Source organism: Serinus canaria, chromosome 2 (assembly GCF_022539315.1).
Source record: "Serinus canaria isolate serCan28SL12 chromosome 2, serCan2020, whole genome shotgun sequence".
NCBI lineage: Eukaryota > Metazoa > Chordata > Aves > Passeriformes > Fringillidae > Serinus > Serinus canaria.
This window is the reverse complement of record NC_066315.1, coordinates 23,452,662-23,471,634: the sequence shown is the minus strand read 5'-3', so window position 1 is coordinate 23,471,634 and position 18,973 is coordinate 23,452,662. Positions and strand designations below refer to the sequence as shown.

At 37.3% G+C, this 18,973-nt stretch overlaps 1 protein-coding gene across 7 annotated transcripts in view; it reads right to left on the bottom strand.

The window, feature by feature from the left end:
- The window catches only part of ANKIB1 (ankyrin repeat and IBR domain containing 1), an 87,725-nt gene that overhangs the window by 51,597 nt on the left and 17,155 nt on the right, over window positions 1–18,973 (bottom strand). For all 7 annotated transcript variants that reach the window (XM_018909405.3, XM_009085946.4, XM_018909406.3 and 4 more), the window contains exon 2: window positions 3,687–3,952. In XM_018909405.3, the coding sequence (XP_018764950.1) occupies window positions 3,687–3,874 (188 nt within the window). In that variant the 5' untranslated portion in view covers window positions 3,875–3,952. The remainder of the gene's footprint in view (window positions 1–3,686; window positions 3,953–18,973) is intronic.

Sequence of the window (18,973 nt, the reverse complement as noted above, 5' to 3'; positions counted from 1 at the left end):
AATATTTTTATACACATTCGGGGAGTGAAATTTAAACTATCTCCCTAAATATGAATCTTCTGTCAAGACCTTAATTCATAGGGAAACATGAATGTTTGCAGTGGGATGAGACCAGTGTGGATGTTGTATGAAGCTCTCAAAATCCCTATGTGGAGTGCTTCATGAACTGCTCCAGTGTGGGTTCCTCCACAGGGTACAGTCCTTCAGAAACACACAGCTGCAGTGTGGGTCCCTCACAGGGTCACAGTCCTGCCAGAAATCCTGCTTCTCCATGGGCTGCTCTCCACAGGCTGTGCAGCTCCTGCCAGGAGCCTGATCTGGCACGGGCTCTCCATGGGCTGCAGGCTCCTTCAGGGCACATCCACCTGTTCTGCTGTGGGGTCCTCTCTGCTCTCTGTGGATGTCCAGGGGCTGTGGGAGGACATCCTGCCCCAGCACAGCCTGCACCACGGGCTGCAGGGGATCTCTGCTCCAGCGCCTGGAACACCTCCTGCCCCTCCTCCTCTGGCCTGGGGTCTCTGCAGGGCTGTTTCCCTCATATATTTTTTCACTCCTCTCTCACAAATGCTGTGCAGCATTTTTCACCCTTTCCTAAGTATGCAATCACAGAGGTAGCACCAGCATCACCACAGTTTCAGCTTTGGCCAGTGGTAGGGCAGGTTTGGAGCTGGCAGACACCAGCTGTGCCTGGTGTGGGGCACACTGATCTCTTCTCACAGGTGCCATCCCTGCAGCCCCCAAAACCTTGCCCCATAAACCCAGTACAATGCCCTTCTGTCAACTCCTCCTGACAGGTGCCACAGCTGGGGGCTGAGAGATATCCTCTGTCAGCCTTGGGGCTCCTCTCTGCTGATGAGCTTACTGGTCTGAGATCAAGTCTTTGAAAATTCTTGTTTGAACTAATTAGTTGTGGTCAGCAATTTTTGGTTTTTAAACATTAAATGCTATGTTAAAATAAACTGGTACGTCAGGTAAACATTATTCAGGGCTGCAGACCAAGTTATACATTAATGGAATGTTGACTATGTTTTGGTTTTTATTTCAACATTCCTAGTATACTTAAGTTTCCTATGACACTCATTAAAATGATCAAGAAACAATCCTAGCATTTTAACAAAATCTTGCTGGATCTTGTGAAAAGAAATTAACAACAAATTTTCAAATTTTTACATCTTCATTCTGTTTCTGGGCTGTAAATATTGGATGAAAAGTGCAGCAGCCAGATGACTCAGATACTTGCTGCATAATAACTGTGCAGCTCAAAATCATTGAGAAATTTTTGCTGGCTTAAGTTTCTGCCAGCAGACTTCATGCTGGATTAAATCAAGTTTGTGCAGGTTGGCAGTTTTGCTTTGTGACCCTTTCACCTCTTCTCCAGTTTCTTGGTTCTTTCCTTCTGAGATCACTGCAGCAGGATGACCCCAAGTCCCTTTCAGTGCAAACTTGGTGCCTGTGCTTTTACCATGCCTTTGGCCAGTCACACCACCCTCAGCACTGCCAGATGGGATATTTCTAAACATCCCAAAATATCTCTGTCAGTGCAGTCTGGAATGCAAAAGGTATACCAACAACTGCATCACACTACTCTATTTTGAGAAAATCTCACACAGTAAACTGTAAACACACGTCAGTTCATATCCACCTACAATAATACTATTGCCTATAATGAAAAACTGAATAAAACAGTGTGCATGCAAGTAAATGCTACAGCTTGTAGTTAGTGGTGCTAGAGATTCCCCAATATTTAAAATGTTTTATGAAGAGATAAATATACTGTGGATATCTCATAATTGTAAATTTCTCTCAAAATACAAAGAGATTAAAATTAATTTATATTTACATGCTGAACTTTATCAGTAAATCAAAGCATTCCTTCCAATAATCAGCTCATGTAACCCCTGCCATATCCGCGACTTTCTGCATCAAAAAAGAAGCAGCATAACTCCAAAGCACTTGTGCCCTTTCTGCTCTCAACTTAGCAAACAGACACATAGTAAGGCTTATATTTATTCACTTTTACTACTTTATTTAGATAAAAAGGCCACATTTATGTGCACCACATCTTGAAGAGAAGCCCTTAGAAAGACATCAGAAAAGTTAACAGTAAAAAAACTTCAGTAAATTATTCCCCACAAGAGCTACAGTTCTGGGTTTTCAGAACCAGACTCCAGCAAATAAATGCACCTACCCTATGTTCAGGGACAAAAAAGGTATTACAAACCCTTGATTCAAATAAGCCAAAAGAATGATTCTTTTGATCATTAGTTTGCAATGTGTGAAAAAAAAACCAACTTCTCCTGTGAGACTTAGATGTTGAAGGTCCTATGTAGCTAGTAGCAAAATGGCATTTCTAAATGACTTAAAAAAAATACAAAGCAGTCATTTGAGATTCCATCATAATGATGCAATATGAATTAACTAATGCACTGCTCAGAAGTCAGTAATTATGACTATTTATTTTCATATGCGCCATTTCACATGTCCTTGTTGTCTAAATAAGGCTATAATTTCTTAAGACCTATTTTCTAAAGAGAAATATGAAAATCTCAGGAAAAAAATCATATGGAAAGTGTAAGTAAAAACTGGACACTATTTAAAATTCATTTTAGTTAACTCTTTTCTATAATTCAAGAATAAGGAATGGGGGAAAAATAAACAAAAAAGTTTCAGTGATGAAATGAAAACAAATTAAAAATAGAAATACAGAATACATAGGTAAGAAGAGAAAAATATTTAGCCAAAATTGAGGTAAATTAGAAATTATAAAAGAAAAATCTGGTTAGATGAATCTAAAACACTGAGGAAAAATTTATGGTGAGAGGCCAGAAAGCTAGTAAAGTTACAGCACACGAGGTACAAACAAACCTTATGAATACTACAGGCCCATTTAGACATAAACATAAAAATGAAAAGAATTTTACCATTAACACAGTTTAGTATTTCTTTCTGTTCTGTTTCCTAATATGAAGAAGAGGATATTTATGAAATTCTCTCTAATAGTTCTTACTAAAGAAGAGGTTTAGCAGTGTCTGCTTGGTATTACCTTCACAAAACACTAGGTGAGAACGGCTTGTGTCTGCAATGTCTCGACATGGCTAAGATGTTAATCTTTAATTGATCTTAGAGCACTGACAAAAATACAAAAGAATGGAAATAGCTAATACTAGGGATTGCTGTCCATGTTGACTGCAGCAACAATAAACTTACTTATTATCAAGATATTAATGTTCACTGTTATTATCCAAAAAATAAAAGTTGCCTGAATAACACAAGAATAAATATATATTGTTCCATCTAGAAGAGGTTACGATCAGAGTAATATCCACAAAGCTTTGAAAACAGATTATTTAAAGACAGGAAAACACATCAAGAATGGTGAACTAGTCACTATTTTCAAAGCATCATAGTACAGGAGTCTTCAGGAAGCAAGCTAAAACTGCCCAAGACTAATTTTACAAGAAAGGAACAGATACTGAAATAAAATTAAGGACTGTTTATCAGCCTGTGATTATAGACTAATTTGCATGTTTTATATTACTACTCAAACTTGTTACAAATTCTGTCTGTGCAACACACACATGCACATATATGTGCACACACACATCAGGTGTTTATAACCTGGCTGACACTCTTGCATTTGCTAGGTCAGTTTTTCACAGCCAAGCCAAATTCCAAACGCTGCTTACCCCAGGATACGATTCATTCCATGCCTAGCAGCATAATGGAGAGGAGTATTGTGCTGGTACGTTTCTCCATAAGAAGTATTTGGGTCAAGAGTTTCTTTTAGTTGAGGGTTGCTCTCATAGATTTGGCAGGCCAAGTTTTCATCTCCATTTATAAGAGCTTTGCGGAATTTGGTGGTTGTATTTCCCATGTTGCTATCCTAGCTATCAATGGCACTTCCTTTCCCCTTCATCCACTTGTTGTATGGTTCTGTAACATGCTTCACAACCTAAAAAAGACAAAAAACATTCCAGTTATTCTGTTAAATACTTTTTCCTAGATGAAAAGAAAAAATGCAGAGCACTGTAAATAGGCAGATGAAGAAGAAGTACATAGAGCCTATGTACTTCTCATGAAATCTTTCTAGGTAAATGCATACAAATTCCCAATTCTTCACAGATAATTTCCCTGATAAATTGTGGATCTCCCTCCCTCTGCAAATATCTTCACTACCTACACTCTTTACACCTATGAAAAAGAAATGGCTAATATCGACCTGTATTAGAATATTGGCATGAACACTGAACTTCCATGAATGAGAAATTAATTATAAATTAGATGTTACTTCAAAAACAGAATAGATCTAAAGCAAAACTCTTACACAAGGAAGAAAAATTCTTCAAAAATATGCAATAAAGCAGACATTAGTTTAACATTTAATTAAAGAAATTCATATTAAAATATGCTTGAAGCACCTGAGCTTGTATTGGTGGGTGTACACAGCGCCCTTCTGTGCCAGTAAGACGAATGCCCATGAACAGAGGAATTACCATGGCCCCATCTTTACAGTCTGCTAAGCAGACTCTTTTAAACACCTAGCCCCTTACACTTAGATCTACAACAAATGGGTCCGTACAGCATCTGGCATTTGTACTGGCACAAACCAACTGCACTTTACAGTACTTTGAAATACTTTCCAGCTGCTGTGCTCCCCAACCTCTCACCTTTACCTGATGGAGGCACCCAGCAGATTATGCTGCAAAAGACAGGGCAGACAGAGCATCTCTGCCCATGACACAGGGCAGCAGGAGCTTATCTGGATTGTGCAGCTGGAGAGAGCACATGTTGGTTTATGTCAGGGCACAGACAGGGGAGTCAGCACTGGCTGCAGCTGGTAGCACAGTGAACCTTCTAGGAGGTCCCTTTTGTGCATGAGTCATCCCATCCACACTGCTCCATGCCAGACCTTTCACCCCCACAAAGCACACACAGGGATCCAAATATGCCAGGCACAGCAGGTTAGAGGATGAGACTATATTGTGTACATAAAATCAGACAGGGCAGGAGCTACCCAGTACCTTATATTCAACTTGTTGAATATCTCAAAGCTACTGTTTCTATATTGGCTTTCAGTACAGTTACTGGTGTCCCTACAGCCTTGTAGACAGACAAAACAGAGGAATCCAAGGATTCCTCTGAGCTGCAGAGAATGCAAGGAACCAGCAGTTGAGGAAGCCTGGTGAACAGCTACAGTGACACTTTTGTTTCCCCAGAGCTGTTATCACCAGTTGCCTCATCAGCGTGGTCAGATCTGTTCAAGGAGAAAGGTGGCCTTCATTTTAATCCTTTGTCCTACAAAATTGTGGTAAGGCAACCCATATTTTGAACTGTTGTGAGGTAGCATTGACTCTGCTGTATCAGCTGCCTCCACATACTAAACACGTGGTCTGAGACCAGAGTTACCTAAAGAAGAACCAAGGCACACATCCAAATGCAAAGGGACATCCTTCATATATCTAGTTATATCCACAAACCAAAACCTAGATTATTCAATCACACTACAGATTCTGCAGCATTTTGTATCCTTCTGTCATTGATATATTTTAAAATACAAACATGCAGATACTACACAAATATAATATTTATATTCTTCAAGAAAGTCACTGCATCTTCACATTACTATTTCACAACTCTCAGTGCCATAAATTAATGTGTTTTCAGATGCAAATCCAGTTGCATTACTCTACATACTGGGTAGTTTCAGGCTTTAGTCTATGAACCCTTTACGAAGAAAAGTTCTGCACTCTTTTCAGTCAGCCAGCAGTTCATATTACATTCAACAGACAGGATCTCAGGAATAACTTGAAAGAATGATTTCACTTAAGTTTAACAAGATTGTGGTATTATATTATCTGTCAATCCTTACCTACCACCAGTAGCTCTCAAGACAATAAACTAAATAATTGAGAACAAGTGCCTAAAAGATATCAGAATCGTCATGGAAATCAATAATGAAGATCCCATTAATGGCTGTAACACTAAGAAAAGCACAAATAATTTGAAATTAGAACATAACAGCACCGATTTCCATGCATTTATTTCTGGAAATTAGCACACAGATAACTTGCATCAGCTGCAGAACATGCTGCTTCTTGCCCAAACTGGAACATTAAACAAACCCGGGTAGGGATGAATGAGAACACTGAGAGTGGAAGGAGATAAGATGGTGCCCCCAGGCACCTGAGAGAAATCTGGGACAGGGTGGTTCTGATGAGATGTTGAAGATGAGATCTGAATAGATTTAGGCAGGGGTATGGAAATGCATGGGAGAAGTGAGGGTCTCTGTGGGGGAGCTAAAAAGCTCAAGTCATTTTTGTGCAGAAAAGGTAAAAATCATTAATTCTTTTGTACACCGAATAAACTTTATTTAGTTTTGATGCAGTATGGATATATTAGAATGTTGTACTGTCATCAGCGACTACTAATATAAAAGATGTAGGCACATTGCTTGAACTATTATGTACATTATCATATCATCCAGAAATTTTAGGAACATGCAGACTGCACCACGTAAATCACTGAAAACAGCAGTGACATCTGCTTTCTCTGAAAAAGCTGACAGCCTGTGTCCAATAAAAGGCTAAATACAACACAGACATGATACAGAAAGGAAAATGAAATAAAAAGAGTAAAAAACTTGTTTGTATAAAAGGACCAGACTCCAAGGGAAATGAATCTCAGTCAAAGGAAAGGGAGAATTTTAAGGATTATGAGACAGAGCTATGATATGGCTTTGAAAAGACAAGTGAACTCCAACACAAAGCCAAGAATGAATGGAATGAATGCAGAGTTATTGATAATTTAGCAAAGGTTAATGTAAATACAGCCATCACATTATCAAAATAAAATGAAAGATGATAGAATGGGGATAGTCAATGAAGGCCCTTCAGGTGATGGCAAATAGCTTATATTTGATGTGATAGCAAGAAACTGATCTCTGGAAGAATGGAAGGAGAGAAGTGACAGGGTCAAAATTAACCCAGAAAACAATATTCTACTTAAAACACATGATATGATAAACTATATAAATGTCTGTCACCTTCATACAGTATCCACAAAGTTTTTCATTTTTAACACTACAACAGGCATTAGCCTTTTATGCTTTGGAAATTTGGTGGGCAACATGGTAGTATTTTTTGTTTTTGAATTGCAATTAAACAGGTCAGCAGAAACACAGAAAGACAAGGGAGAAGCTGTCTCTGTTCCCTGGCTCTAACAGTTGGCTCCCAGCATGTTTGGAAGTCCAGAAGAAAGAAAGATGTAACAGCTGCTGCCTCTCTCAGGCTGTTGTAGTTGATGAGTGCCCGTCTGTAAAATATTCAAGATTTGCCCATTTGCAGTCCTCAGTTCATCTTTCAGCAAACAGGCCCACTGTATCCACCAAACAGCCCCACTGTATCCCCCAAAGCAGCCTCTGCCTCAAGTGAAGGAGAAAAAGGACAAAATGTCAGCTGATGCAAAAAAATTCTGACCTGAGAATGGCTGAAAGATGCTTTTTAGTGTAGTTATCTTTTATGAAGAGCTTCCAACCTGTTACATTCTCAGAGAACAGAAAGTTAACGAGCAAAGATGGAATCAGACATTCAGGAAAAGGAAACAGTTCACTCCTTCAGTCTGTCATTTTGTGGTTCTAGAGGTGAAGGCATATAACACACACATTTCCTCTGACACAGGTGGCAGGGAAGTGGTCTGGAAGGTTATCAGCCAGTCAGCCTCCAAGATCTGGAGAGCTGAACACAGGTGTTACTAAAGCAGTTTCAGCAGCTCCTGGGCTCACATGGGTAGTGTGCAGTATCAGTGCCACTGGTCTTGCTTCCCTCGTTGTATATACCCAGCATTTAAAATCCTTAGGTTATTTTTTAGTGTCCACATCACAGTGGAAAAAAAATGACCACACAAACATGACAATATTCTAGTATTTTATCTAAATAAAATGAAACTTGAATAGAATTTTACAGGAGAAATACAAGATTATTTTTTTGGTAGGGAGATCTATTCACTGAATTGTCAAGCTCTGTGCTAACAGAAAGACTGTATCATGGCCTTTAGCATAACTTTATATCATTTATAACCACAAACATCATTTTACACCAAAGAACTCAGGAAAAACTAAATATAATGTTTGAAAAATATATCCCATATTATTTCTGAATTCCAAACATCAAGTTCTAATTTTGAAAGTATATTTATTACTGTATTGCCAAATATAAGTTCCAGCCTAATAAAACCCGAAAACCACTTTCAAGTTTAGGGAAAGGTTCATATAAACTCCATCAGGGCCATCACACTGCCTTAGCAAAGAACAGTAATTTCTATGGCTTTTTAGCAACACTTGGTATCAGAGCTCTATAAAAATTTACCAAAGAGACAGCCACTCTCATAGGAGCTTGACGATTGAGTACAAGATGATAAAAGTGGATAAAGAAAGACACGAGTAGAGCAAAGAACAATGAGATTCTGAGAGCAGTTGCACCAGCTGCCCAGTTACTATTGATTTTTTCATGGGCATCATCATAGAAGTGAGTCTGAAGAAGAACAGCAATGACATCACAGGATTTTAGAAGGAGCTCTTCCTTTCTAGGTGCTTGCTATACTGTACAAGGGGGATCAGGTAAGTATTTTGGAAACATCATACATCTAACACTCATTTAGGAACCACATATTGCTTTAATACCAAAACAGAATTTCTTACTGAATGGAGGACTAGCACATGTTGATAGAGCAGCTGTTCTAAACCTTAGGGAATGAAAAAAGGGAGACAGACTGTTCGGCATCACACTGCTTAGAAAATTTATCAAAACCTTTAACAAAATACTCAGGTTTAACAATGAGAAGAAAATGCTATATATTTTGTGCACCAAAATAAACCTACTGTTTATATAATGAGCAAAGATCAGGACTGAACTAAAAATAATGAGCAACTTTTTTTTACAATGTAACAATTCATAATTACACAGGTTAACCTTAAAAAGTTTAAGCACAATTTGCAGATTAAAAACCTTAAAAACTACTTCTTAAGCAGTTTGTCATGTAAACTATAAGAATATTCTTCTGGAAAAGCTAAGTGAGCCAAGATCAAAGAAGACTACATAGCTCCTCATACTTAAATTTTAATATTATTAAAATTAAGTACATTAACTAAAATTAGTGTACATTACATGGCTTCTAAACCCTTCAAAAGACAAGTGATAATAAATTAGTTACACAAAAAGGATAAAAAGATATCAAAAATACTTGTTTTTACCTGGCTTTTGATGAAACTATAAAGTAGTTTGAAATTATATTCTAAAAACCTCTTCTGTTTCAAGCACAGTTAGCTCAAAAGGTAGCTATTTTATTTGCTTTGGATACTGCACTTAAACAGCTCATTTTTAAAAGCTGAGTTTCTAAAGTGTTTACTTCAGAGTCTATTGTACATTATAAATAATATTTTTTTGCAGATGGGAACCACAAACAACTTAATGGTTTAGTGAGAAAGCCTCGTGACGTGTATGCTTAGGATGAGTGTCACATTATGATGTTGGTAATTTTAATCCTCACTTCTGGGACAGACTAACACAAATAAAGCAAGTCAAAAGTTATGTTCAAGAACTCTCAGAATACCAGGCTGTCTCCCAGAAACAGCAGAAAAAGCCCTGGTTAGTGCTTTTCTTCTTGTCTTACCCTCTCCCCTCTACACAAAGTTTAAAAAAAAAAAAAAAAAAAAATCTCACTTTACCAAGAAGACAAAATTAAGAATGAAGCATTCAAATGTGCATACCTGTTTTACATATGGATGGCACAGATGCCTGTAATTAAGATGCAGCAGAAAAAGTTAGGCTAAATCTAATTTTTACATGTTTATAGTCAAGATTTAAGATTTGTCAAATTTTAATTAATTACAAATTGTTCTCTCTGGATACTTGTATCTGGGACAACTTTTCTGCAAAGTCTGAAGTAACAAATGCACTTGTAAAGCTTGAGAATTGGTTGTAGAAAAGAATGGTGGTGTTTAGGGGGATTTTTTTAACACACTGCAATATGCTAAGGTTTGTGCCAAAAGTTCTAAGTCATCAACAGGAAATAATGAAAGCGTCTCTGCCACTTTAAACCTCTGAGAATAGGACTTAACATTTTCAAACTCTTGTTATATTTTACACATCAAAATGCAGAACAAAAAAAAAAAAAATTGCTATGCCAACATCTCACCCTTCAAACAATGATCACCAATATAACATTCTCTATGCTTTAAATACCAAGGTTGAAAAGTGGCAAAAATGTTGAGAGTTGACTTGAATAAAACATAGTGTGGGCTAGTGAGAGAATTAATTATTTCCTCATTTATATGCTTGTGGGATAGAGAGTCTAGCAACTTAGGTTACAATCTCTTTATGCTAGCATATGAACCCACAAGTTGAAGGTTAAAGTTATTGCTCAATTTAGTAATTTGAGATTTTGGCTTACTGACTCAGCCATAAAGACTTTCATCCAGGTGGAGTATTTTCTTTCACATGCTTCTTTCACAACTGTAGTTTGTGGAGTAAAAAGGATTTTAAGAATGGCTTTGGTTTTCTTTGCACTGCTGCATTTAAAGGGATGCAACTGGGCCAGCTGCAGCATAGACTAGAAGCAGTTTAAGAAAAAACTCTGCTCAGATGTAGCTAAAGTAATAGCTACATCAATTTTAACTGTGTTGTCTACAATACTTGCATTCATCATTTTAATGAAATGTGGTAAATTCACTGTGGGGTAGGTATATACACACATGGCAGAAGAGACAAGATACTGTGCAGCCAAATCAAAGGTACATTGTGATAGCTGGACAACGACCTGCAGGTAGTCAGGGAGAAAAAAAATCAAGCAGCACAAGTTAAAAGGTGGAATCTGTTGTGGTGTATACTTTTTTCTTCCCCTTTAGCAATTCAGTATAATGGAACAAAAGAATCATCATTCTATAATTATGCTGTGGAATATCCATTGGTCTCACCTGTAATTGTGAATTAATTTCAAAATTTTTTCCACAGCCTCACATCTGTAGAAAATTTTTTAAAAAATAACAACAAAACCCTCAAAGTTCTGTGCAATTCAGATAACACTTTGGAGTTGTTCCCAATGCAATTGTCTGTCAAGGCCATAATAACCTTAGTAATTTAATTTGCTGCACTTTAGTCAGTGATATGAGAGAAATCAGAGAATCATAGAACATTTTGAAAGGACCCACAAGGATCATCGAGGTCCGAGTCCCAGCCCTGCACAGGACAACCTCAGGAATCACACCATGCACCTGAGAATATTGTCCAAAAGTTTCTTAATTCTGTCAGGCTTGGTGCCACAACCGCTTTCCCAGGGAGTGTGTTCCTGTGCTCAACCACCCTCGAGGTGAAGATGTTCTTCATGGTATTTTTAAGTTCCAGGCATAAAATACAGCAGAACTTTTTTAGGGCTAGCTCTTCAATCATCACGTTATGTAGACTACTCAAATCTAAAATCCAAAAGATTTGTACCTAGTCTACCAACACTAGCACCCTAAGTCCTTTTCTATCTAGATCAGAGGGGAAGAAGCAGAAAAAGAAAAGTGTGATGTTTTATTAGATTAAGTCAGTCTACAGACAGACATAGTTCTGGCATTTTAATCCCAAGCACCCTGTTTTAGTATAAAAAGCTCACTGTAGACTGTTCCACTGACTAAAGTTACAGCACACTTTAGGTACAGTGCATAAAACATTCTCAGTTTATTAAGGATCTATAAAAGTGACTTCTGTGTTACAGGCCAACGCTGATAGCATCACCTTTTCATCACAAAGAAGTGAACAAGTGTCACCCCGCTCCTGTATAAAGAAGTAGCAGCAGCTGATGACTCACAGGACACAGCATCAGTGAGAAACTAAAGACTATGAACCAGAGACTGGTAATGTTCTTTACCAGTGCAACATCTCCAGTGCTGGCAGCATGGGAACACACTTCAGTTACAGTGTTACTTCTCTGGTTTCTCCCTACCCTCACACACACATCATGCCCAGAGGATGGGAGCCTCTCTGCAAAAACATCCAAACACACTTGGCTTAGCTGTGAGATGAACTGAACTGAGCTGGGTTGCTGCTTAAGACAAATGTGAGTTCTCTCTAAAATCAGATTCAGTAGCCAAAAACTACAGAGAATCACCACCAAGAGTTACAAGGCAACAGCTCACAGAGCAAGAGACAGATGGGACTCACAGACTGATGCTGTAGGGGGCAGAAAGTCTAAAGAAATTAGTGTATTTCTGTCAGACTGATCTACCCAGAAAACGTGAGAGTAAAGCCAATCTATACTGGTACAGAGCACTGCTAGAACATGAAATGAGAAAAAGAAAGGAGAAATGAAGATGGCAACATAAAGAACCACAGAAAACCTCATGGGGAACTTGACTGACCAATCTCTACAGGGTGCAATGTGCCTGGACCCTGGCCTTGACTGGGGTGGTGTTAAACTGACAGAATTGAAAACAAAACTTACCATCTGCCAAGGCACATCCACAGAAAGTGAAACTAAACAGGATGGCAACACAGGGATGTGCAGGATGACACTCCACAGTAAAATCTGAAAATCCTTTATACATTTAGAAACCTTAGCATATTCCTGAAGCAGAAGTTTCTCAGTTTGAGGAAGCTTTTTCATATGCAAGAGTATCAGTTTGTAGTTTGTCATACTCTTACTGAATCTTGTAAATATGAAAGAGGCCTGTATGGTAAATCATCAAATGTAAGGATAGCTATACAAGGTCAGGCACCTGCAATAAGACTGCACACAACAAGCATCATGCCATCCAAAAAGCATACAGTCTCATTTGGAAGTAATGACTATCTAAAGTTAATACGTTTCAACATAAAACCTACTGGTTTCATAATCAGCAATGTATTTAACATAAAGTAAAAACGTGAAGAAACAAATAAATCTAGATTTTTCAATGTCCAGTCTCATAAAACATGCTGTATTTGAGAATGTCAGAGGAAAGCAACAATCACCATGTACTACCACTAACGCTTGGCTCATAAGAATACTACTGGGAGGACCAGCACTCTATATGTAGATTCTATCTGTGATAATTCCACAGGTTGCATGTTCTGAATAAAATAACCAACACTTACTGTATTTCCTCTATTATTACCCAAGTAACTTAAAGCACTGAAAAGAACACTGCACAAAATTTCAAGGAATATGTCAGAGTTCCCTTCTTACACTTAAGCAAGCTACACTTTGAAGACTAGACTAAATCTCTATTTAGTGCAGTATATGAATAGCATAAATATCTATGGATGAAATTTTGTAAAATATACTCTGATTACATAAAAGGACTATCTGTTTCCATGTTTTCAAGTGGGAGGTGAAGAAAGCACATTGAGCTGTCTGAGACAGTTGACGAGCATTGTTCACAAATGTACCGGACCAGAAAGAAGCACGCACATACTTTTATTGTTTCCTGGAGGCATTCTTACGTGCTGGTTTTCTTCCATGTAAAGCTAAAAGACAATGTGACCCTGCTGATCTTTAACAGAGATCTTGATTTTTTTTTCAGATGAATGAACAAATCAATTTCCTTTTAACAAAGAGGTAATTTAACTCGTCAGCACTCCTCCAAAGCAATACATTCATTTAAGGCCTGAACACAGAATCTGGGAGATCATTGTGTGTCTAAAATGAGATGGATTCCTGTAACAAAGTATGTTTTCTACACAGTATTTAAGAAGCATTTTACAACATTTCAGGAACAGACAACTTCAGGAGCAATTTAACTTTTTTAGTCCAAGCACCCTGCTTATCATGGTGCTGACTCCCCAGAATCTCAAGAGTCATTCCTGCTAACTAAGAATGAGCCATTCAGGTAACTGCAGTGACAAGGATCATCACTTGCATCTTATGCACACCAGAAAATTAGGAGAACTGCAACTGCTGAACTTCTGATAAAATGTCTAAGATACTCACCAGCAAAATTCTGACTTTGGCAGGGAAATGGTGAAAGATATGTTGGATCTAATCTAAAATTAATTTAAACAAGCACATAACTTGAAGAAGTATTTTTAACTTTTGCCAGAACACCTCTGCTGAAATATTTGGCTGGTTTTTCTACTGCATTCAAACAGTTTAACAATTTACATAAAGGCCGTGGATAACAAAATTTAATTATAGAACATCATATTCAGTCTGTATTTAGGAGATTATTCTTGACACCAGTGTAGTTACAATGAAACACAACCCTGTTGTGTAATGATTTTTAAGATGAGTAAGGCTTTAAGATGAGTATTAAGCCAAAGAAAACAGAAAGAGAATAAAGATTTTAAGGAAATCCAATATTACCTGAGCTTGAATCACAGAAGGGTTTGTACTGGAGAGAATCTTTAAAGATCAAAATGTCAACCCTTCTGTCATGGGCAGGGATATCTTTCAGTAGACCAGGCTGCTCAAAGTCCTGTGCAACCTGAGCTCAATCATGGGGCATCCCCAACCTTGGAGAACCTGTTTTAGTGCCTTGCCACCCTCATCATAAAATATGTCTTCCTTATGTCCAACCCACATCTACTTCTTTCTGTTTAAAGTCAATGCCTCTTGTCTTGCCAAAACTGGCTGAGGTAAAAAGCCTCTATCTCTTTTACAGAACCCCCTTTAATTACTGCAATGCTGCAACAAGGTCTCCCCAGAGCCTTCTCTGCTCTGCTTCTGGGCTGAACAATCCCAACCCTTTCAGCATTTCTTCACAGGAGAGGTGTTTCAAGTCCCTGACCATTTTTATGACAGTCCTCTGTCATAATGGGCTCACTCCAACAGGCCCATTCTTGTACTGGAGACCCAGAGCTGGACACAGTGCTCCAAGAGGCATCTCAAAAGAGTAGAGTTGAGCAGAGAGGGGTAACCTCCCTTGACCTGCTGCCCATGCAGTTCTATTACTTCTTTTATCAGTTCTCCTACTAACATAATCAACATACCTAGGGACTGATGCAGACACTATTACAATACAAATGACTGCTGTTCAGTGTAGAACTGTTACTGACCTTTCCCATGTAAGGCAAGGAAGGAAGAAGGAGAAATGCAAGGTACCAGAGTCACTTTGCAAAATCTGACCTATTTGGCATCAGAATTACATGAAACAGAATATTATACAGGCTTAATATTAGAAAGATTTTCAATAACCTCTGTGAAAAAAATATTCTGTTTTACCCCAGTAGTAAAATCTTTATCATTTTGATAGAGAAGTTCTTCAATATTTCCATGAAGCTTTCACCAGAAGTAACTGTACAGACACTGGGATCATAAATAACTGTACAGACATGATGGCTGATGCTTAGTGGAATTTTTCCTGTGATCACATCCAGGGGTCATGCTGAAGCCAGAGAAGACAGTAACAGCACTCATGCCATTTCTCCTACGCTCTCACTATTCCTGCTGGCAACCAGATAAGACAGTGGAAAAAGAGCAGCAGAAGTAACAAGCCTGGCTGAACTGCCAGGAGCAAGAAAAATGCAAGAAACAAAGGAAAACAGTAGTAGGTTTAAAGGAGAAAGGACTCCACACAACTTTCCTCATCCATGGGCCATTGTCATGTGAAACAAACAAGGCAGAAGCAGAACTAGTTGGTGTTTATTTTAACTAAAGGACATATAAATAATGGGCCTACACAAATAGGTGAATTATGATTATTCTGACCAAACATTCCTTATTCTGGCATTATTTATTTCTAGGAAAGGGCTGAGGCTGCATAAGTGTCTTATGATTATTTTTTTTCTGCTGAATCTTTCTAAATTAGTATGTACCTATGAGGCTTATCAATACAATGCCCCCTCCAGTCAGGACAATGAAGTTTCCTTCAGAAACAAAGAGTTTCAGAAATAACTAACAATATTACTATCCATTGTTCGTTAATAAAACTAACAATATTACTACCCTTCCTGATATCCAAGCCTAAGGAAAAATAAATGTTACAATGTGCTTTAAAGTTAGTATTTATATGAAAAATCTAAGCCATAAGAAAAGAAAGCAGATGTTCTATGATTGAAATAAAAGATCTTTTCATTTTAATTTTTCTCCATTCTTTTCACAGCTAATATTGCTGAGAAGTTTGGGAGCATTAGCTGGGAAGTTTTCTGCTCACTCCTGCCGGGCATAAACTTCAGCTCACATGCCCAAAGAATATTACAGAATCACAGATGTAATTTTTTTTAAAATCATTCTTTTAGAAGTCTTGTTTCATTTATCTCAGTCTTTCTTAAACAGCAAAACTTTTATAGAAACCCCATACTTTATATTCAGAACAACAACATCCAGGTCACCAGATTCTTACATCTTGTGTCTGCTGGAACATTTCACTATTGCATCCACTGTTTCAATTTCTTATTATGCCTGAAAACAAAAAACTCTCTGTTCATGCAGAAATGTGTCATAACAATAAAAGAGCATCTGTGCTCCAACAAATCCAGTGGCATTTGTACTGGCTAAGGCTAACCAGATTGAAATAAAGTTGTAGAAAGCTAGGAATGGTTTTGTTTTACTGGTTTAGCACACACATACTACATCATACTTCACATAATCGGCCTATATAATCAAATTATTAATCCTTCAAAGTATTTTAACAGTTTTCCACTTTAACAGCAATTTTCACAAGAGTGAATTAAACCAGATCCAGACATCTCTTTGGACATCGTCCTGTGGTTATGCTAAAAGATAAAGGCAGGTAGACAAGGCTGTTCAAAAGTATCTGAGGCAAGATATAATCTCAGCCAGACTTGATGATCTGAAACTATTATGTCAAAGCAATGTCTGACCTAGGTAAATGGCTGCTTGATACAGCAAAAGATAAAGATGTAGACCAGCAGATTCTAGATGAAAACTAGTGCCCAGATTTGTGAAACTGTCCATGATTTTCCAGAGAAGAAAGAGAGCAAGTTTTTAGGTACTGAAAAATAAAGAATCCTGGATGGCAGTAAGGACTTCTATCCCTTAATAATGTGCTAAGGGAAGAAAATTCTCTAGTCCAGCACCTTAGTGACTGATCTTGTCCTGAAATCAGAATTCTCCATTCAACACTTTTATTTACTCATGAGTCTTCTTACTGTTTGCATCCACAATGTCCAATGCTTAAAAAATTGTAATAGATTCTTGGAGCCAATGTGTTCTTGAGATTCTGAGTTCAATTGATTTTCAGTTTGGAAATTTGAAAAATTACCTGGCAAAAAAAAACCCTACAAAAGTAAAACCTTTAACGTTTTATAGCTCCATCACACAACTTAAGAAAGAGGAATTACAAAAGTATGAAACAAGCCTTTACAAAACTAAAAAACCAAAACCTACAGGTTTTTTTCAGCTCTATAGATTTAGAAGCGTTGTGGCATAAATTAAAAATTAGGTCTGACAAAGACTGGTAAGAATCCTCTGCTGTTTTGGAAGATATTTCAGACTGACTTGTAAAAAAAAAAGTGTTAATCCTCAAAAATAAATCTGAATTTTGCTTAGGAATAAATATCTGTGAGTTTACTCCTACTTTGAAAGAATTTGATTCCTAACAGCAATTCTGTTTCGAGACATTAGCTAAGGCAAGCTGAAAATTATTTTCATTATATACATACTCAAATGTTATTAATGAAAACTAGATAATCTAATTATCTCATTTACCACTTCTGCTATTTATACGTCAACATTTTAATAATACAATATATTGTGCGCTTTCACAAAACACCTTCATATCTGGTTTGCAGCCAAATTTCTAATTGTTCTAGACCTCACAAATAAAAAAATCAAGCAGACAATATTTAACTTCAGTTCTTTTAAAAGTTTGTCGTTAGTAATAGATGCATTTTTATTTCCCATTTTGTTTTCACGTATTGTAAACATAATAATGGTTATACTGGATCAGAGAATTCCTTGTCTTCTCATCTCATTCCTTGTCCAGAGTTAATTGCAGAGTATACCAATGAAAAGTACAAAAACTGGGCAAGAACAAATGGACACTTCTACACAACACTCTCCCAGTCTCCAGAGATTTACCACTTGACAAATTTTTGAGGTAGATATGCTAGGTTTATATTAATAAACTGTATTGCATTTTTCTTCCACTATGTTGTTCAAAACCTCCCCAAATCTATGGAAAATTTTAACAGACAGAGCATCCTGAAATTTCACAGCTCAATTATTCATTGTGAAGAAATATCTGGTTTTAACTGGCAATTTGTTAAATTTCATTTTAACTGTCTACAAGAACTGAGAGGCAGACAGCAAAGCAACTTTCCATATTTGTTGTCTCCATTCCACTTGCGATTTTAGAGATTTCTATCACATCACCTTCTGTAGGTGATCACCCTTACATCATACCAATCTTTTGCTCTTTTACATATTCATTAGCCCTAATTCTGAAGAAGTGGATTCTGTGCCACTTTTAGGATTATTTCTGCTTTTTCTGATCTATTTCCAATGCCCCTAACACCTTTTTAATTTAGGGCATGCAAAATGAACGGATTCACATCATGGCAGCGTAGCTTCTATTTTGACACTTCATTTACTTTTTTGGAGTGATACTAAGGACTAAGCTAATTTTCTTCAGAGTTTTTAATATAACCTCGAGATCTTGTTTATGAACTGTAATAATTAAGAGGATAATATTCTATATAAATTTAGGACCCTTTTTTCCCCCAACCATATGAATCTTTCAGCTTTAGTTATATTGAGTTTTATATCTACCACTGTGTCTCATAAAATACTTTTGCAGTGGGTCCTGTTTGTAGTAACCACTAATTACCATCTCACCAGTCACTTCTGCATGCAATGGACCCTTGCTCTTTCCCAAAGCTGTTTGGATTGTTTAAGACTTCTAAGTAAGGGATCGTGGGATATAACACTTGAAAATTCAACCAGGTTATAGAAATGTATTTTGCCAACTTCTTCAAAGAATTTAAGTAAGTTTGTGAGATCAGACTTTCCATTATGATATTAGATTGACAGGTCTCAGGACATCACATTTATCAATGTG